The sequence below is a fragment of the Plasmodium vivax genome, chromosome 9 (genome assembly GCF_000002415.2).
Source record: "Plasmodium vivax chromosome 9, whole genome shotgun sequence".
Lineage (NCBI taxonomy): Eukaryota > Apicomplexa > Aconoidasida > Haemosporida > Plasmodiidae > Plasmodium > Plasmodium vivax.
This window is the reverse complement of record NC_009914.1, coordinates 858,912-878,616: the sequence shown is the minus strand read 5'-3', so window position 1 is coordinate 878,616 and position 19,705 is coordinate 858,912. Positions and strand designations below refer to the sequence as shown.

At 51.1% G+C, this 19,705-nt stretch overlaps 5 protein-coding genes across 5 annotated transcripts, besides 3 other annotated features; 2 read left to right on the top strand and 3 right to left on the bottom strand.

Moving 5' to 3' along the window:
• Positions 1 to 729: 729 nt before the first annotated feature.
• On the top strand, positions 730 to 2,502 carry PVX_091825 (hypothetical protein, conserved; the record flags this gene model as incomplete). The annotated part of the gene is made up of 4 exons (XM_001615307.1): positions 730 to 960; positions 1,118 to 1,160; positions 1,324 to 1,872; positions 1,996 to 2,502. The coding sequence occupies exons 1-4, from the start codon at positions 740 to 742 to the stop codon at positions 2,500 to 2,502; spliced, it is 1,320 nt and encodes a 439-aa protein (XP_001615357.1). The 5' UTR covers positions 730 to 739.
• A 1,033-nt stretch (positions 2,503 to 3,535) lies between these two features.
• Positions 3,536 to 8,029, top strand: PVX_091820 (hypothetical protein, conserved; the record flags this gene model as incomplete). Its single annotated transcript, XM_001615306.1, has 1 exon — positions 3,536 to 8,029. The coding sequence occupies one exon, from the start codon at positions 3,536 to 3,538 to the stop codon at positions 8,027 to 8,029; it is 4,494 nt and encodes a 1,497-aa protein (XP_001615356.1).
• Positions 4,503 to 4,547: a microsatellite.
• Positions 5,078 to 5,112: a microsatellite.
• Positions 8,030 to 9,213: 1,184 nt separating the features above from the next.
• On the bottom strand, positions 9,214 to 11,186 carry PVX_091815 (endoplasmic reticulum oxidoreductin, putative; the record flags this gene model as incomplete). Its single annotated transcript, XM_001615305.1, has 5 exons — positions 9,214 to 9,361; positions 9,462 to 9,565; positions 9,773 to 9,999; positions 10,144 to 10,487; positions 10,609 to 11,186. 5 exons carry the CDS (start codon positions 11,184 to 11,186, stop codon positions 9,214 to 9,216), a joined length of 1,401 nt encoding a protein of 466 aa, XP_001615355.1.
• A 2,348-nt stretch (positions 11,187 to 13,534) lies between these two features.
• PVX_091810 (ribosomal protein L7A, putative) lies at positions 13,535 to 15,326 on the bottom strand. The gene is made up of 3 exons (XM_001615304.1): positions 14,477 to 15,326; positions 14,228 to 14,331; positions 13,535 to 14,081 (listed from the first exon to the last, which is right to left on the bottom strand). The coding sequence occupies exons 1-3, from the start codon at positions 14,649 to 14,651 to the stop codon at positions 13,923 to 13,925; spliced, it is 438 nt and encodes a 145-aa protein (XP_001615354.1). The 5' UTR covers positions 14,652 to 15,326; the 3' UTR covers positions 13,535 to 13,922.
• A 697-nt stretch (positions 15,327 to 16,023) lies between these two features.
• On the bottom strand, positions 16,024 to 19,674 carry PVX_091805 (SMC family, C-terminal domain containing protein; the record flags this gene model as incomplete). Its single annotated transcript, XM_001615303.1, has 1 exon — positions 16,024 to 19,674. One exon carries the CDS (start codon positions 19,672 to 19,674, stop codon positions 16,024 to 16,026), a length of 3,651 nt encoding a protein of 1,216 aa, XP_001615353.1.
• Positions 16,470 to 16,535: a microsatellite.
• Positions 19,675 to 19,705: the final 31 nt, after the last annotated feature.

The following is a 19,705-nucleotide window of genomic DNA, read 5'->3' as shown; positions in this document are numbered from 1 at the left end:
GGAAAATGGAGGAAAGTGGCCAATGGGGAAGCGGCGAAAGGGGAAGTTGCAAATTGCAAGTTGGGACATCCGCTGGGTTAATTAGCATTACGGCTGGGAGTTCAGGTGGGGATTTATTTTCCTTTTTTCCGCTTTTTCGCGCCCTTTAAAAGACGCGCGAAGTTTGTTCAGCGTGCGGCATTTTCCCACATGTGCACCTGTACGTACAAATAGGCAGTCATGCAGGGTGCATACGCGGGGAAGCGCCCACGTGTGTGAAGAAATAGCCGCGTGGGGGCTGAGTGGGAATAAACGCCTGTGCATGTCGCTATCGCTAGTCGCAATGTTGACAGTCGCATATTTTGTATATGCCGATCATGTTCGCGTATACTCGCTTATGCTCTCTTGTGCTCGCTGTGCTCACCTGTGCTCGCCTGTGCTCGCCGTGCCCGCTTATCATTGCGCAGGCGCGCCAAAACGCAAGACGGAGGTTCCCACCGTTCGCCCGCCCCGCAAGTGCGCACAAAAAAATGCCAAAAAAGGGGAAGTAGCATTTTCTCGTATGTCTAAAGGGTCCCCCGCTCGCGCGAAAAAACAGCTGGGTGGAATGCCGCACTGGTGAAGCGCACTGGGAAGGAGAGTGACCAAAACGGAGTTTCTGAAACGACCGGGCGGGGGACGCGCGCCGCCGCACGCCGTCACGCCGTCGCCCGCCGCTAAATGCGCAAATGGGCAGATAAGCAAATGAGCAAATGGGCAAATGCGCACTTACGCACATACACCCATACGTATAATCGCACCAGCGCATCGGCGCGTGAACGTACTTCCCCCTAGCACATATGTATGTGCCTGCCCAGGGAGCTCTACCCATCGGAGGCGCTTCCCTGTAACTCAGTTTGCCGCTCTTCTGGGCGCCCTACAAACGGCCAACCCCGAAAATGACGGGCAAACGGGAGATCGAAGAATTCCTCATGCATATTGGTAAAGGGGCGAAAGGAACGGCCGCTAAGGCGCACACGTATATGCATACCCATCCGATTATGCCCCCGCTGAGCACTCCATAGCTGCGGAGAGTGCATCTCCCTGCAAACAGCACAGCGAACCCACTTAACAATGCCTTCTACATTTTTTTAATTAGCACAGAGGATGCAACGGAGGACATGGCCCAGTACTATTTGGAAGTACGACCATAAGAGGGGGGAAACTTACGGGGGGATGCCCCTCCCCCGCCTCTTGGTGACTGTCCTTCGCGCCCCCTATGTGTGTATTCTTCTTTTGCTCCCCCACTCGGGGAATCTCCTTCATCGACTCGCTTCATACTCATGTGTCTCTTCCCCCCCCCAGATGTGCAACGGGAACTGCAACGACGCTCTACAGCTGTACTACGAAATAAACGGAGGGCCCCCTACCCAGGGGGGACAGCCCAAGGAGACTACTACAGATGGAGACGCCACACAAGTAGGCAGTCACCAGAAACAAAGTCGAGTGGAAGAAAGTTGCAGCACCCAGGGGGATGACAGCGTGAGGGAGCCAGACAAGCATTTTAACCAAGCGTTAATTCACGACATGGATGACGCAAACTTTTTGCACATAAATGCAAAGAATAAAAATGAGAAAAAAAAGGAAATGGAATTGGGGGACACGTTTGGCAAGCTGTTTTCTGCTCCCACCTCTCTCATCTGCTCACTCTCTTTGGAAGAGGCAAGGAAAAAGGCGAAAGCGGAAAACAAGTACATTCTTGCGAGCATCCAAGATTCGGAATTTGACTCGCTGAAGTTGAATAGGGATATTTGGAACAACGAAATGGTGCAGGACATAATAAAGGACTTCTTCATTTTCTGGCTGCGCCACGAGCACGACCAGGACGCGCTCCTCTTCACCAGCACCTACAAGGTAAGAGAAGAGGGGGCGACCCCCTCACCCCCAATGGGGGGGACGTGAAAAGTGGGCTCGCCTCTACATATGGAAAGTATACCTCCTTGGCATATTTACTGTGCTGCGCTTGCCCCCCCGCAGGTCACGAAGCTGCCGCACATCTGCGCCCTGTGCAAACGGACCGGGCGGAAGATAAAAGTGTGGAACATCAAAAACTTCCAGGACCCCATATGTGCCCAGTCCCAGCTGTACGAGTTTATCGAGATGATGGTTTCGCGAAGTGAGGCAGGGCCACTGGCAGGAGCAGCTGCGGGAGGGGGGGCAGCTGGAGGGGCGGAGAGCAAAGGCGCCCACCCGTTTGAACTCCCCAACGAGGTAGCCCCAACTGGAGCAAATCACAACAACATGTGCAGCGCCGTTCAGGCAAATGGATCCTTTAACCCTTTGAAAGGGACGCCCCCCCCGGGGGCAGGGGAAGCCCAGGCGGTAGATAGCAAACGTAAAGGTAGTGGCAGCCCCGAAGGGTCTCTGAAAGCAACGGATGAACCAACAGCCGAGGGTGGAAAAAACACAGTGGAGTATAACCAAATAAATAACGAGCTGTCGGAGCTGCACAAATTGAGGCTGCAGCGCTTTCGGAAGGGGTAGCCCCCGCCGCGCGGGCACGCACACATGTATAGATGTACGCACATATGTATAGGTGTGTAAATGTACGCACAGATGTGTAGCTGCATCGATGCGCTGATGGGCTTACCCCTGCACTGCGCACGTATTTGAGGGGCGCCCCCCAAAGCAGCACCCTTTTAGCGCGCCATACAGGCCAAAACGTGTGCCATTCGTCATTTGGCCCAAGGGAAAAAAAATAAATATACAAATGAATAAATAAATAAATAAATAAATAAATAAATAACCCCCACCGGTTTATCTCCCACAAATGACACCACTGCACACATCGTCTTTGTAAACAAGTTGACGCACCCCTGCGTTGTAACTACATGTATGAACTCACCACTGTTAAGTCACAATTTGCAAACCAATTTGGAGGGGGGAGCAACCCGTTCGTCCGCGCGACATATGTGCCACCCCCATTTCGTGGGAAAAAATTTCCCCTTTTTTATGGCCTCTCTCTCCCCCGGTTCCGCCAACCACACGTGGTGCGTAAAAAAAAAAAAAAAAAAAAAAAACGACATGAAGGATGGGGCGATGCGACCTAATTGCGCAAAGGGTGGGAAAAAAAAAATATAAAGAAAAATAAAGAACATTCTCAAGCGAACAGTAGTAGATATAACAAACGCAGGTAACTGCAAGATGCCCGTGCAACGTTGCATACGGCATACCACTCTGCGAGGGTGTACCACTCCGCGTAAGGAGCGCAGCCCCTTACATGGCGTAGTTTTTCCCCCCCTTGTTTGTACATACAAAAAATTACGTGCGGACGATTGGCCCGTTTTGTCAAGCCTTCACCGCTCGGAAGGCAGAATCGTAGTATGGGTGAGCCACTGGGCGGGGAGCGTGCCGGCTCGTCGCTTAAGGGGAAGGGCCTTCCGCACGTGCACAGGCATAGTCACCCCTACGAAGGAGCGTCCCCCACTAGTGCGAGCAGCCATTTCACACCTGTTTTGTGAAGCGGCTTTCGCGGCCTTTGCGGTGGACCTCGGCGCTCACCCCAGGCGATGGCAAAATGGATAAGTCGCCCGCGAGGTGCTTCAATTTGCTCTTCCTGGAGGAGGATGAGGAGTACATGGATGACTTGCTGGTAACGATGCGGAGGAGGCAGCCCGCCTCGATAGGGCAGCACACCGCCTCGACGCAGCCACTGGTTGCCGCGCGGGGGAGGCTGCGACTCTGCTCGAAGTCGCTGGTGTTCGAGCCGTACAGCGTGGAGGAGCCCGTGCTGAAGTTCCCCTTCAAGAAGATGGAAAACGCCAAGATGGGCGCCCTGGGGAACGAAATTGTGATAAAGGTATCCGAAGTTATAAAAATGAAGACGATCGTGCATGGGGGGAAGACGAGGTGCACGTCGCAGTTCACCTATGACCGGAAAAACAGGCGCCTCCTCAACGTGATGAATAGCCTCTACAACGAGTACGACGAGGAGATCCGCTCGATTGACAACAGCACGATTGATCAGAAGATCCCCCTGTTCGAGAGGATACTCAGCAACTTTGACGAGCACGAGGAGGGGTCTTCCCCGGCGGGGAGCAAGGTGAGTGGCGAGGTGCGCACTTCTGTTGGCGACATGCGCGCTTCTGTTGGTGACGTGCGCCCCTCCGTCAGCGGGGGGGCCCCCTTCGTGTACTTCTTCCAGTGCGACGGCGCGGCGAGCAGCGCGAAGAAGCTGCGGGAGGTCTACGGCATAATGGTGAGGATAAAGGTGGCCATGGTGGTGCATGAGAAGCAGATGGAGATACTCATAAGGGAGAAGAAGAGGAAGCAGGAGGGGGGGCCCAGCGCGGGAGGTATAGGAGCAGGTGTAGGAGTTGGAGTTGGAGTAGTAGGAGGGGAGGGCCCCCTGCCCCACCACGCGGAGAGAGACAGCCGACACGACAGGGGCGCAGCAGCGGGGGCGAGCCCCACAGCGCAGAGCCCCAGTCGAAGCGGGTCTCAACCGCAGAACAGCATTAAAGAAATACACCTGGAGAAGTACATCGAGCGGATGATGGAAAAGCTCACAGAAAATATTAAATTTGACATAAGTAGCATTGGACTCCACGAAAGGATTATTACCAACCGAATGGAAGGCTACTGGGTTTTTAAAATCTCCCCGCTGTTGAGGACAAAGGGGTTGCTTAACATAACAAATAAGTTTATATATTTCCAAGCGAATCCGAATTTCACAAATAAAAAGGAGAAGAAGTGGAAGACGGAGTCCATCCTGCACGTGTTTAAGAGGATCATAATAATGAAGCCAAACGCATTGGAAATTATCTTCGATCACGAGAGTAAGAAGAAGTACAGCTCACTGTACGTGGAGTTTGTGCAGTATGGGGACAGAGAGCAAATCATTTCAGTTCTAAAAAGAATTAACCCCCAGTGTTTTTTTATAGAGGAGAATAAAAACTTTGTGTATGCCATTCAGAAGAAGTGGGAAGGGGGGGCCATCTCCAATTATGAGTACATAGATTTTATAAACTGCATTGCGGGGAGGAGCAGAAAGGACTTTTCGCAGTACCCCGTCTTCCCCTGGATTTTGTGTGACTACACAAGGGAAGAGCTCAACCTGAATGATGACTCCATGTATAGGAATTTAAGAAAACCAGTGGGGTGCCTAAACACAGACAGGTTGAACTCTCTAATAGAGAAGATGCAAGACCACGACTATTTCTACGGTTCCCACTACTCGACGCTGGCATACGTTGTGTATTTCCTCATTCGCTTGCATCCGGAGTGCCAGCTGAAGTTGCAAAGTGGCAAGTTTGATACGCTCTCCAGGATCTTCCTCTCCATCGAGGGGACCTTCAACACTGCCTTGAATGCCAATTCGTCCTTCATAGAATTAATCCCAGAGTTTTACGAAGATAATGAGGATTTTTTAAAAAACCTACTTAACATCAGCTCCAACGAGGGCAACATACACGACGTGGTCCTTCCCAAATGGTCCTCCTCTGCGAAAGACTTCTTAACCAAAATGAAGAACGCCCTGGAGAGTAACTACGCAAATAAGCATCTAAACGAATGGATTAACATAATTTTTGGGTACAAGCAGAGTGGGCAAATTGCCAAGGAAAACTTCAACCTGTTTCATCCACTTACCTACATGCACACGATCTTGAATGAGAAGCTCTCCACGGCCAACTATAAATCCCATCGAGAGAGAATAAGACAGGAGGAGGAAAACGAATTCGAGAGGAACTTCAACGAGAAAATTAAATCCCTCATTACTACCATGCCATCTAAGGCGTTAAAAACCCAGCTACATGAATTCGGGCAATGCCCTTTCCAGATTTTTAGGGAACACCATGTCTGTAGGAAGCCCTCCGTCACCTTTAGGTACAGGGAGGATATTAGGAACGCCCCCTGGTACTACTCCCCTGTGTTTAACCAAGTGCTGCGCGACTTGTTCTTCAGGCGCAAGCGCAGGCGGGACTTGAGGATGCGCCGCCGCCTGCTCAGCCGCAGCGCCCTGGGGGGCGGCGCGGACGCCAGTCAAGGTGAAGGTGAAGATGAAGATGAAGAGGAGGGGGAGGAAGAAGAAGAAGACGAGGAGGACGACGAGGAGGAATACGAGGATGACGCCGATGACGACGAAGGGGAGGAGGACAACTATGCGGAGCAGGAACGGCAACGGCGCTACGACGAGGTCGGCCTTGGCGGGGGCCCCCCTCATGGCGCTCCCCCCGGTGGGGGAGCCGCTCTTCCTGACGGGGCAGGCGAGGAACCCCTCCGAGGCAAGAACAAGCGACGGGGCCCCGCGGCGAGCGCCCCCCTCGCGCAGGAAGTCACACACACGAAGGTCACACACACGCGGAGGAGGGAGGCGGAAACGGAAGCCTACGGAGGAGAGTATCTGCAAACGTACCAGTGGAAGCTACACAGAAGCGACCACTTCCCCTGCGTCGTCAAGGGGGTAGGCTACAACCAATCAAACGTCTGCTTCGTCTGCAACAATGGGTTCATAAAAATAATCACGCACGGTGATCTGATTAGGAGCGAAATGAAGAACAACAATAATTTGATTTCGCTGAAAATCGGCGACGAGAACTTCTCGTGCGTGGCGAGCGCGCAGGGGAACTACCTCGTAGGGACGTCCAGCGGGAACGTCGTCCTTTTAAACCCGCAGAGCATTTTGAAGGTGAACGAGGGGGGGGCAGCCAATTCGGGGGAAGCGGCCAATTCGGGGGAAGCGGCCAATTCGGGGGAAGCGGCCAATTCGGGGGAAGCGGCCAATTCGGGGGAAGCGGCCAATTCGGGAGAAGCGGCCAACTCTGGGGACTGCTCGAACACCCCGCTGAGCGACTCCAGCCACTCGCTGCTATCCTCCTTCGACGACGTGTTCGAGTACGACGCCCACATGGGGGCGAAGAAGAGCAGAGGCAAGCAAAGAAAAAGCGACTTCCTCCTCAACGCAAATATTTATAATCAAATGATCACGAGGAAGCTACACAACGACACGGTGAGCAGCATGAGCTTCTTCGATAGCTACCTCGCCACAGGGTCGGCGGACGAAACGGTGCAACTGTTAAGCATTGAGAGGGACTTCCACAGCTTACAAGTGTATGATAATTTCACCGAAGCGGTGAAATTCGTTCAGCTGAAAAATAAGTTGCTGTTTACTCACTCGGATGGATTCAAGCTGTTTGACATACGGGTTCCTCGGAGGAAGCCTCTCCAGCTGGGTAACCTCAACGGGAAGAGGAGCAGCCCCTCCAGTGGCCTCCGGGCAAGCGGCAAATTCCCACCAAGGGGGGGTAGCAGTGGCAATAGTGGTAGCATTAGTGCACTTGGCTCCGGGAAATTCTTTCACCTCTACGATAATGAGCAAGTTAGGCATTTCTACAAAACCATCCAGAAGGTGTACGAGCAAAGTTACATCAGCGTAAATTACCTGACCAAGCAATATTTATATGAGAAAAAGATGAAAAAAAATTTGAATCAAATTTTTCTAAAAAACTTCAGCAGCATCATTTATTCCTCTTTGGTTAATGATAACACCGTCTTCACCCTAGACAGGGATAGCAACCTGTATTTCTATGACATTCGGGGGGAGAACTGGGTGAACGTTCTTTCGAAGGGACCCACAGAGCTCAGAAGAAAGAGTAGCTTCCTCATCGCGGCTGGCTGTGACGACAGGCAACAGTTATGCGCCGTTAACACGGTTGGGGATATCCTTTTTGAACCGATAAATGTTTGGAACCATTTTAACGGCCCAGTTGACTGCCCAGTTGACTGCCCAGTTGACTGCCCAGTTGACGGCCCACTTGACGGCCCACTTGACAGCCCACTTGACGGCCCACTTGACGGCCCTGCTGCAGGGGGACTGGCCAAGACGAATGTCTTCTCCTCCAGGTGCTCCTTCAGCCCCGCGTACATTTCGTTCATTAATCACCCCGACTGCTTGGGCGACTTGGCAGTCCGCGGTGAAGGCGGCGGTGGAAATGGCTCCTGCAATTATATTTTGCTTACGGGGGCCGACGGGCGGATGGAGATCCACAGGAGGGGCGCCAGCTGGGGGTAGCAGTATGCCACATGGGAGTAGCGGTCTGCCACTTGGGGGGGCAATATTTGCCAGTTTTGCAAAAAGGTGCCAAATTATTTTGTACTACTGAATTACGGAGTTACAAGTTGGGGGAAGGAAGCGGAGGGGAGACGTGCATTCGCGTGCAGATACATCAGCAGCAGTAGCAGCAGCGTGGAGGGGGAGAAGTGACGAAGTGACGAAGTGGCGAAAAGGCGAAATGGCGAAAAGGCGAAATGGCGAAAAGGCGAAGTGAAGAAAAAAAGACTAAGTAACGAAATGACGAAGTGACGAAAAGACGAAGTGACGAAATGACGAAAAGACGAAGTGAAGAGATGACGGGGCGGATGACGGGGCGGATGACGGGGCGGATGACGGGGCGGATGACGGGGCGGATGACGGGGCGGATGACGGGGCGGATGACGGGGCGGATGACGGGGCGGATGACGGGGCGGATGACGGGGCGGATGACGGGGCGGATGACGGGGATACACACACTCACAAAACGAATGAGGGTGCGCGGGGGAGACTTCTCTCGGACGTAGGCACACGTCTCGGAAGAACTACAAAAGGGATCTCCCACGCACACGTTTTAGAAGAACTACGAAAGGACTCTCCTCCACACACGTTTCAGAAGAACTACGAAAGGACTCTCTCACAGACACGGGAAGGGGGCTGCGGGCAAGTCGTCGGTCGCGAGTCACCATCCATTATTCACCAATGGGCAGTTTTGTTTGCCATTCGGGGGAGACACATTAACGAGTCCACACGGCGCGCGTGTAGGCAAGCGATTGTATTTAAGCGTATATATGCTCGCTCCTCCTCGTTTGCGATGCACCCACCCGGGGAGGGACGAACCTGAGTGACGCCTCTCCAAAGGGAAGTCGTCCTACTGGTCAACACACACACATATGACCAGATCAGCGGTCTGGCCTTCTATCATTTTTCATCGCTCCACAGTCCGCTCCTTTTTTTTTTCTTTTTTTTTTTTTTTTTTTTGTCAACCGAAAACTTGCTAATTCATGATGCGTTTTTAAAAGTTGAATCCCCTGGTGATGCCTCCCCTGCGGGAACGTCTACAAGTGGGTGTGCCTCTACTGGCAGGCGCGCTGCTCCTGTGTGACTCATCTGGTGCGACTCACCCGAGTGAGCCTTCGGGACTGGTCCGCTGCAGCGCACCCCCCTCAGCTTATTTTCTTCTTCTTCTTCATCTTCTTACAATTGCGCACGGTAATAAAAACGATGGAGTAGATGATCAGGATGAGGAAGAAACAGAAGGACAGGAGGTAAAAAATGAAGGTGGCTCTTTTTAGTTTCTGCCTCTCTTCGAACCTGCACGGGGGGGGAAGCGGAAAAATTGCACGACGAACGGGGAAGGGGAAAATACGCACCCAGCGCTCCGACCCACCGCTCCGTCGGTCAGTGCACTTACTTGTTCAGGATGATAATCGAGTCGGCGAAGTAGTACAGGGAGTTTATGAGGGCCGTGATTTCGTTTCGCTCGAGGGAGCCGATGTGCTCGTAACTCATCCCCTCCTGCGGTGGCAAGGAAAGCGCGCGCATGTGTGCATGCAAGAGTGAGCAGAAGCGAGCAAGCGCGAGCAAACGCGGGCAAACGCGAGCAAAAGCGAGCAATATAAAGCAAGCTCAAGCAGATGTACAAGTCAACAGTGCCGCTACGCACGCACGTAGGTAGGTATGCAGGTCGGAGGACCCCCTCCCTCGCCCTCACGTTGCACTCACCACCAAGGCTATCTGCAGAGCGGTGGTCTTCAGCTTGCCGTGCAGGCGGCACTTCACGCAGGGCACGCAGTCCAGGATGTTTGTTATGTTCATAAATTTGGCGAGTATCTCCTTCCCCTGGGTGGGAAAGATGGGCTCGAGGAACTGCTCCGAGGCGCACGAGTGGTAGAAGCTGCCCAGCAGGTCGTTCAGCACCTTCAGAGCCTCCTTGTCGTTCTGCGCGTGGCCTGCGGGGGGGGGGGGAGTGGCATGTTAGGAAGTGGCGTGTTAAGAAGCGGCATCTTTACGAAGTGGTGTCGTTCGAAGCGGTGCTGTTAAGAAGTGGCGTCGCTTCGTAACGACGCCGCTTTGCCGCGGCTGCCCTCACTCACCCGAGTTGCACTTGCACTGACTGACGAGCGACTTGAGCCTGCACATGGCCCTGAGCAAAATGGCGAAGGTGAAATACAAGTTTTCTATCCTCTCCGGGTAGAGTGCAATCTTCTCCTTAAAAAACTGCATGCTGTATTCATAATTTTGCTTCTTAAAGTAATCGCTCTTCATCACATCATCCGTGTGCATGTCGCCGAAGACAAAGTCGTTTTTGAGGTAGTGGTACTCGGCCGACAGGATGGCAATGTTGGACTGCATGCCGGAGATGATCTTGTAGAAGCTTTTCATTTCGTGGCACTTGTTCTCCTCCTTCTGGAAGCAGTTCTCCCGGTAAATCTTGTTCCTGCGGGGGGAAGAAGCGAGTGGGCATATGCACGCGTTTGCAAAGGTAAGCGGCATCACGCTAGCGAGTGGCACCATGCAGACAGGTTTGACCAACTAACGAAACAGCGGAGGGACCTTACCATATGTTGCGCCCCTCGTAGGCAGTGAAGGAGGGCGAATTGTAAACCAGGTCCACGTAGGACAGGAAGCCCTCGTCGGAGGGAGCGTAAATGCCCAGAATATCTTTATACAGTTTGCTCTCAATAAAGGTTTTCTTCAAATCTTCACTTGACATTTTGTCTTCAATGATTTCAATTTCATTCGTCCGGAAGTTATAAGGAATCTCATCGTCGTGACATTCACACACACTACACTTTTTTATTTCTTTACATTTCTCATTTACCTTGGACAGCTTGCATGGGATATGAAGATTCACCTTGAAGATGCGAAAGTAATCCTTCTGTTTTAGCTCCTTCAGAATGGGGTACGCTGTGTAGGCGTCCTTCTCTATATCTCTCACGTGTAGGCCTAGGAGCTTTTCGTTTTGCACATAACTTGGTGGGAACTCAATGTCAAAGATATTAAAGAAGAGCAATAATTCTTTGAAGGTGTTTTTGAGGAAGTGTCCGTAGGAGAGGAGCACCTCCTGGTCTTTTGACTTTAGGAAGAGGCCCAGAAATAGCACGGGCAGTAGCACGGACACCACGGCGAGCTTCATTTTGGGGGCGGCCGCAAGGGGGGAATACGGGGGGAGTTCTCCTCCTCCAAAGGGGTCTATCCTTCTGAAGGGTCTCTCCTTCTGGGGGGTCTCCTAAGAGGTCTCTCCTCCTTCTGGGGGGCCTCTCCTGAGGGGCGCCTCGCCGTGGTTCACAAGCACACGAGGGCCTCTCAGCGATGCTCTGTCAGGGCGGTCACGCAGGGTAGCATTTCCTCATCGCTCCATGGCACACTCGGGAAGAGGCAGCGACGCAAGCGCGTAAATGTGCAAACTTGCGGTCGAGGGGGGCATTTCAAGCCGCGCTGCGGGCGACGTTGCACTCAGACGCGAGGGTGCGCACAAGAGCGGGGGCAGGGGCATGAACACATTTGCCGCATGTGACGCACGTAACCCATGTGAAGGTACGGCCATCCCCCGCGTGAGAAAGAGACCTCCTGGGGGAGACTCAATTAGGCAGCTGCGGAGCGGGCACACAATTTTGCTAACAAATAAAAAACACCCATGGGAGGAACAGACGCAGTCGTTCCATGCACGCAAAAAAAAAAAAAAAAAAAGAAAAAAAAAAAAAAATTAATTATCAGAAACAAAAAAAGAACGACGCAGAATGGTCGAACGAGTGCGTTGTGTAAAAAAAAAGAAAACGCATGAAAGTGTAATTACGGTGGAGCGGTACGTACTAGTGGAAGGGGAAATAATACCTCCTGCTGCATGTGTACTGACTTAGTGCTGCATACGGAGCGTATGGGGGCACGATGAATCATCCACAGGGGCAGTAGACATGCGGCGGGGACACAGGGGCACAGAAAAACGGCAAAGACGAGTGAAAGAAACTCACGGAAAGACGGTAAAAAGGGGAAGACGGGGAGGGGAGCAGATATAACTTGCATTAAAAGCAATTAAAAAGAGGTGCGACGAGGCGCACTACAGGTTGAGAACACCCGAGGGGGGAGGGGAGGTATGTGCGAAACGTGCGCAAGCGTGTAGGGCAAAGTGTACACAGAAATTTGTTCTTCCATTTATAATAAGGAAAAAAAAAAAAAAAAAAAAAATTGCTGTTTTGCTTTGCTTTGTTTTGTTACGCTTTGTTATGCTTCGCTCTGCTTCGTTTTGCTTCGTTTTGCTTTGCTTCCTTTTGAATAGTTACAAAGGGGGCGGGAATAAGCGGAGCGTACGAGGGGGAGGCACATGCAAAGGGCACACTCCTGCGCGTGTCGCCTTGGCACAATTATATTTGAGTAATGAATAGGGCATATACGTGTATGCGCATACGTATGCGCATATGTATACGCTTACGCTTACGCATACGCATACGCATACGTGCGCGTGTGCGTGTGCGTACGTGTATGTACGCTGGGGCGAGCGCTGGCCTGATCAGAGTGGCACCTCTTTTTACTGCACTGAGAGGTTTAAGCGCTGCTATTCCCGCTCGCATTCATCAGCGCAAATGTTTTTTTTTTTTTTTTTTTCTTTGGATGGAGGGTCACTAATAAAATCATCACATTTTATCGAAAATGGGAAAACGGCAAAGAGGTGAAAATGCGCGTTAGAGCAGCCCATACGTAACTTGATGCATACGTAGAGGGGCGAGTGGGCGGAGGGGCAAGTAGGGTGAATTGCTTTATGGTTCCCAAAAAAAAAAAAAAAATAAAATAAATAAATAAATTTTCCAGGGGATAACGTGAAAGAAAGCAAAAAAAAAAAAACTAAAAGAGAAAAAGGGAGATCACACCGTTAATTTTGAGCGCGCCGCTGCGGGGAAGATGCATGGGAATACGCGCATGAGGAGAGGGAAGCGCGCGGAATGGAATATATCGGAGGGAGAAAAAGGAAGTGCCCCTTTAGAGAAAGGAATGGAATACTCCTTTGTACTTTGTATGTAGGACCCACGTATGCGCACTTCGCAGGGCGCTTCCGTAGGGCACTTTCGCATGGCACTTCGTAGGGCACTTTCGCATGGCACTTCGTAGGGCACTTTCGCATGGCACTTCGTAGGGCACTTTCACATGGCACTTCGTAGGGCACTTTCGCATGGCACTTCGTATGGCCTTCTTCCCTATGGCCCTTCCGCACAGCCTTCCGCGCGTGCGCTCACATCCATTTTGCATCCCCGTGGGTGAAAAAAATGAAGAGTTTTTTTTTTTTTTTCAGAGGTTTGCGTGGCATACATCCTCTTTCGCTACGCTGGGGAGAACATGCCGCGTAATTTTTCCATCCTCTTTACGATACCTTTGGCCTTTTTTTTTTTTGCGTTAGTTATGCCCCACTTTGGCATCTTCTCCCCTCCAGCGTAGGCCGCAAACTTGGCAGGCGCAGATCAAAGCGACTTGGCGACAGAGCGCCCCGTTGAAAGGGAAAAATGATTAAGGTGGTACTTGCAACGGTGTGCGGTGGAGATGCGACTGCACATTTACGTGCTGTGCGTTGTGGCAAAGCGCACTCAATGGCTGCTACATAAGTGGACCACACAAATTAAGTTTGCATTCGGCGCAAAAGGGAAGGAAAAGAAAGAAAAGGGAATAAAAAAAGGGGAAACAGTTTCAAACTATAACCATAGCGCACTGGGGGGGAGCCTATGCGGGGGGCAATCCGCCAACGAGGGTGGGCAGAAATGAAAAATAAAGCAAAAATGAAGCAAAAAATAAGGTAAAAAAAAAAAAAAAAAAAAAAAGTTAAATCTGCGTCTGCTCAAAAGTCAAATATGCGTCTGCTGAAAGCCAAATCCGCTTCTGCTGCAAGTCAAATGAGCATCTGCTCGATGAGGTCCTTCAGCTCGGTTATCTGCGTCTCGAGGGGGGACCCATCCTTCGTGATGATCGACGTGGCTATAACTGATCTGGATATTCCGCAGGCCCTGCCGAGCGCCATCTTGCTGCGGACGTAGACGTACGGCGTGTTCTGAGAGGGGGGAAAGGTAAAAAAAATGTGCAAAAGAGGCGGCTGGAAGGCAAAGCGGTGTAAAAGCAACGCGGTGGGAAATCAACCCCTTCGCATGACGCAGCTAGCACAAAAATATGCAAAACAAATAGGTAGGCGAAACCCACCTTGTCCTCGCAAACAAGCGGGATGTGCGAAATAATTTCGAGTGGCTTGGCATCCGCAGCGAGAACCACCAACTCGGATATTCCCTTGTGCAGACTTTTGACAGCTGTGCGGGGGAAAAAAAAAAAAAAAAAAAAAAAAATGAACCAGGTGGTGAGAGAAGCGCTACATAGCAACATGGCATACGCATCGCACAGAGCATCATGCCGAAGGAGCTCATTCGAAGTATCTGAAGTTTTTCCTCTTTTTACCTTCGTTGGCTCCCCTCTTCAACTGCCTATAAACTGTTGCCCTTTGTATAACGTCAAGAATTTGGTTCGTCAGCTCGGGGGAGGCCAGGGGGAAAATCTTGGCATTCACGTCGTCGTCCTTCTCTTGAACACCCGCGGTGTTTAAAGCTTCCGTAGACACCACGGCGTCCGACATGTTGGCGAAAACGCTCACAGGGGATGTGCACAGAGGGTATTAACAATGCAGCAACATATATGTAATGATATATATGTTTCTTGCTGCTTGTTCAGAGGGGGTGCCTCGCAAATGGACGACCGGTTAAAGAGGCGCGCTCGAACGGTTAGGGGAATGGCTGATGGGCTCCTGCTGATGGTTCACTTGTGCTTCCTTCCAACGTCGCTTATTTGACTGCTCCGTTTGGTGCGGAGTGGCAAGCTGAAGATAGTTTGTTTTATATACGCAGCGTGGATGTGGGTCCTCCTCTGCTACGCTCTTTTTGTGCACTCTCCTGCCGCACTATCTTCTTCACTCTTTTCTATTATCTCTCCGTTTGGGCGTTGGTCCTGCTGCCCTACTTGACAGTTGCTTTGGTCAGATCGAGGGAAAACCTCTTCATCCACGTGGCCGTCGGGCGGGGCTGTAAAATTGCTGCTTTCGATGCTGTTCTTTGTGCCTTCGCGCGTTTATCGCGTTGTCGCTCGTTTGGCATGACTTGGCACGACTTGGCACGACTTGGCACGACTTGGCGGGGTTTACCTGGTTGGTTTACTTCGCTTTGGCATACTTTGCTTTGTTTTGTTTTTTTATTTTTTTATTTTATTTTTTTTTTTTTCAAACCGTCGCGAAAACAACGAACAGTGGTATGTAGCCAAAATGCGACGCGGGAAAAAAAGCAAAACTGTATCCGTTTTTTTTTCTTTTTCGCCAACGTTGCGAAGCGAGAAAAACAAAAAGGGGGAAGTGCCAGGCGGAGGGCATACGCTTTTCGTGGCGACGCCAAAGTGGGGAAGCGCCAGAGGCGTATGCATCCTCGCCCCGAATGCGGGTGACGTCGTATAGGGGAAAAAAAAAAAAAAAAAAAAAGAGCAGCATTTGCAACTCGCGTGATTTTCACGCATTTGTTGTTAATCTGCCGTTTTAAAATGGCGCGATTTTTTTTTTTTCCTCATCTGTGCTATCCCCCCTGTTTGTGCAACCACTTTCCGTTTTGCTGTGCAAACGTGATGTGGGTGACATCCGAAAAAGTCTCCAGGGGGGGCCTCCCCCGTGGTGCCGCGCAGCAAGGGTGAGGATACGAATGGGAAGCTTCACGGGATGGTCAAATAGATCAGCAGGACGAAGGGGAACCTTAACGTGACACAGGGGCCGAACGGATGAACCGCGCTAGTGGAGAGGGGCCCTGCGCGGGAGTTCACCCCGTGGGGAAGATACCTTCGATGCCGCTTCGCACAGGGGGGTGGCCACGCGGTGGCTGCTGCGAAGCGTGGGACATTCACGGAAAAGGAGGTGACGCGAAAAGGGCAACCCGGCGAACGTGTCGCGGCGGGAGGTGCGGCTGGCCCCCGGTTTAGAAGTCGTCTCCCAGGAGGTCCTCCGCCGCCGCTTCCGCCACTCCCGCCGCTTCCACCCCCGCCGCTGGCTCCACCTCGTCGAACTGGCCAGAGAGGACGCCGAAGCCGTTGAAGAGGTAGTGCACGGTGATGTCCCTGAAGAAGATGTCGCGAATGATCTGGGGGGTGAGGATGAAGTACTGGGGCTTGGACTGGTAGTCAATCTGAATGTGCCTGTAATCGTAGTGGTGCATGAAGTGCTGCTTGTACATGGAGGGGTTGGAGAGGCAGGAGAGGAGTTCGAAGATTTTCTTCTCGTTGGTATGGTCGAGGCCCTGGTTGAGTTCGTCGAGCACGTAGAAGCCGTTCTTGGTAAGCTTCTGAATGGAGAGGATATACAGCATGGTGGTGAGGGAGCGCTCTCCCCCGGACTGATGAGAAACGGAGAGTAGTAGAAACGGAGCGGTCTTCTTAAATTTCACCTTGATGTATAATTCGCATCGTTCGAAGAGCTCGTTTTTTTTGACTAGTTCAATTTTGGCACCGTATTCTGGATTTATAAAGGAAATAAATTTCTCCAAATTATGATTGAGGAAGAGGATACACTCGTCGATTTGGTTAACCCAGTTGGAGAGGACAAACTGGATTTGCTTGCCATTCGTTTCGAGTTCCTTTCCTAGGTTTTTTAATTGTTCCTTTTTCCTCTTCACATTTTCATTGTGCCGTTCGATGGAAAGAACGAGCACGTTGTACCTCTCTTCGTTCCTTTCCAGGTTATTGTAAATCCGTTGCTGAATGGCACAGTCCTGCAGAATGCTATCAATTTCTTCCAGTGAGAGTTTAATCTCGTTGAGCGATTTGGTTTCCTCCTTGGAGAGTTCCCCCTTCTGTACCTTTATTAAATTTTCTAGCTCTTCAATATGGTGTGTGAGGGCAGCATGTTTGGTGTTTTCTAAATCAATTTGGGATTTAATCGTTTGGTGTTTCCTTTCACTTTCTGCGTTTTGAGTCCTGACCAAGGAGAGGTACCTTTTCCACTGGGAGAGTCTCCTCCAGAGGGAGAAGGCCTCCATGTCGTTTGCCTTGTGCCCCTTCAAAGTGTCAAAGAAGTCGGCGCAAAGCTGCACCTTCCTCCCATTCAAATGGTTAATCCGTTTGCTTATTTTGTCTTTTTTCTCATCGATGAGTTGTTCCCCCTTGAGGTAGAGGTTGAGATTTTCCTCCACGCTTTTGAGCTCCCTAAGGAGGAGCAGCTTTTTCTTTTTCCTAATGTTCACTTCGCTCTTTTGTAAAATGAGGTTATTCAGTTGGTCATTTTTTTGCTTCTTCTGGAGGTCCATTTCGTCCATTTTGCTCTTCAAGGTGAGCAGCTCCCCTTCGCACTCGCTTCGCCTTCTTTCCAAATTGGAGATGTCCTTTTTCACCTCCGAGCTGATGTAGTATAAAATTTTGCACCTCCTGTCGACGAAGGAGAAGCTATCAATGAAGACATTTTGATTGTAGGTGCTTATCCTGTAGCGGTGGACGTTCTGCTCGCAGAAGTAGAGGAGACTGCCCACCTGCTCGTTGGTCTGCTTCGCAATTTCTTCCAGCATAAAGTTATTAAAGCTGGTGATATCCTTGGTGGTTTTATTTTTGAAGGTTCCCTCTCGAACTACGAAGGAGATATTGATGGGGATGAAATTCATGAGGCCATTTTTTACAATCTGGGGACTTTCAAATAACTCGTATAGGAAGCATTCCACTCCCCTCTCTCTCATTTCGTTGGTCACGTGGCACAGCTTGTGATTCTCCCTCGACATGGTGATGACCGATAGTTTGTAGTTCTTGTAGAGCGACTCCAGTAGGGGTGTGTTTTCCTTCTCGATGAGGAGGAAGCTATTGAAATACTTTTTTAGGGAAAATTCCAGCACGTAGTCAAACTGCGGGTTGATGCACTTGATGTATTTGCAGAGGGGGCCGTAAATGATGTTTCGCTTGGACAGCTCATCGATGATTGCTCCATTCATTTCGTTCTGACTGGTGATCTTAGATAGGTCGTACCCCTTTCGGATGTCCTCCAGAGCGGACTCGCTTAACAGGCGGTGCGTGCGAACGATGCTTTTGATGTCCCTCTTGTAATTTAGGATCCTTTCGCGCAGGGTGAACTCTATGCTGTTTAGGAACTTCTCCTCCTGGATGTTCTGGTAGTTCTGCCTCTTCTGCAGCTTCTCGACCAGGGAGGCGTGCTCCGTCTGCAGCGCGTACTTCCTCATCAGCAGCTGCTTGTTCGCGTTCGCCAGGTTTTGCAGTTCCTCTTGAAGGGACTGTTCGAGGCCCCCCGGGTCGTCCTCTCCAAACTGCACTCCCACGGGCACTCCCACGGGCACCCCCATTTGGGCGCCCCTCTCACGGAAGAACCTCTCTATCTGGTGGAGCTCCTCCTCGATTTTCTTTTTCCTTTTGTCTAAATTTTTTATGTACTCCTCATTTTCGTGCAGGTGCTGCACCGCGTCCTCCATGACCTTTTCCTCGCCGAGAATTTCCGCCTCTATCTCGTCCAACTGGACGTTAATTCGGACGTACCGAGTGGTTGCCTCTTTAATTTTTTTCTTTTCCTTGGCGAGCTGCTCAGACAGGTGGTTGATCACCTTGTGGCACTTCTCTACCTCGGATAGGTACTGCCTGAGGGTTTCGAAGTGCTCATTTTTCTCCTTCACGAGGGAGTCCATTTTGGCTTTCACATCTGCCAGCTGCTTCTTCTTCGCGTTCATGGCTAGAATGGATTTCTTCACTCTGTAGGTCCTAACTTTGGCTAGTAACTTTTTTAAACTTTCAAATTTCCCTTTTTTTTCCTCCAAATCGGTGATCAGTTTCTCCTCCTCCTTCACCTGATGGGTGAGCAGCTGCACGTTGTGCTCTCCCTCCTTCTTTTCCCTTATGAGCTTCTTCAAATGGTGGTACCTCTCCAACAGGTTCTTATCTATCGCCATGAGTGTGCACTCGAACAGCTCCTCCGGACTTAGCCTAGAGAATTTGCTCACATTTTCCTGCGGCATGAATGTTATTAAGTTGCCCAGATTGAGGTGGAACTCCTTCTGCAGCTCCAGTATCTCTGTGTGGCTAACCTTTTTGCAATTTACAAACCAAAAACTTTCCAATTTATTCTGCGTGATGTTCATGATTCTCTTTATGGTCGTGTTTGTCCTCTCATCTTTCTTTAGCTTAATTTCTATGAAGCTTTTTTTTTCTCCTTTTTTTATGTAATTGATTAGTTCTTTGTTTCTCGAGAGGATGCTCGAGTTGTAGCCCAGACCGAAGACCAGGGCGCACACGAGGGACGACTTGCCGCTCGCGTTCGCCGCCGCGATCAGGTTGATTCCTTCTTCCGCCTTCAGCGTCACCGGCCCGCTGAACACCATCCAGTTGAACACCGTGATTTCGATGATCGCTCCCTTCTTCAGTCTGCTGTAGCGAGGCGGCCCGGTGGGCGGGGGCAAGCGGGGGGCGGTCGCCCCATTCGTCCGTTCAGCGAGGGACGAGCTGCCCAGTGTGCTCACCACCCCGCTCGTCACTCCGCCGCTCACCGCGGACCGCCCCTCCGCCTTCACCCCCGCGCGCGCATTCGCCTTCTTCTTCCCGGCGAGCGGCTCCGGCTTCACCAGCTTCCTCTTGCTGGGGGAGGTCATCCTGTCGAACTTAGCCTCTTCCCTCTGCTCT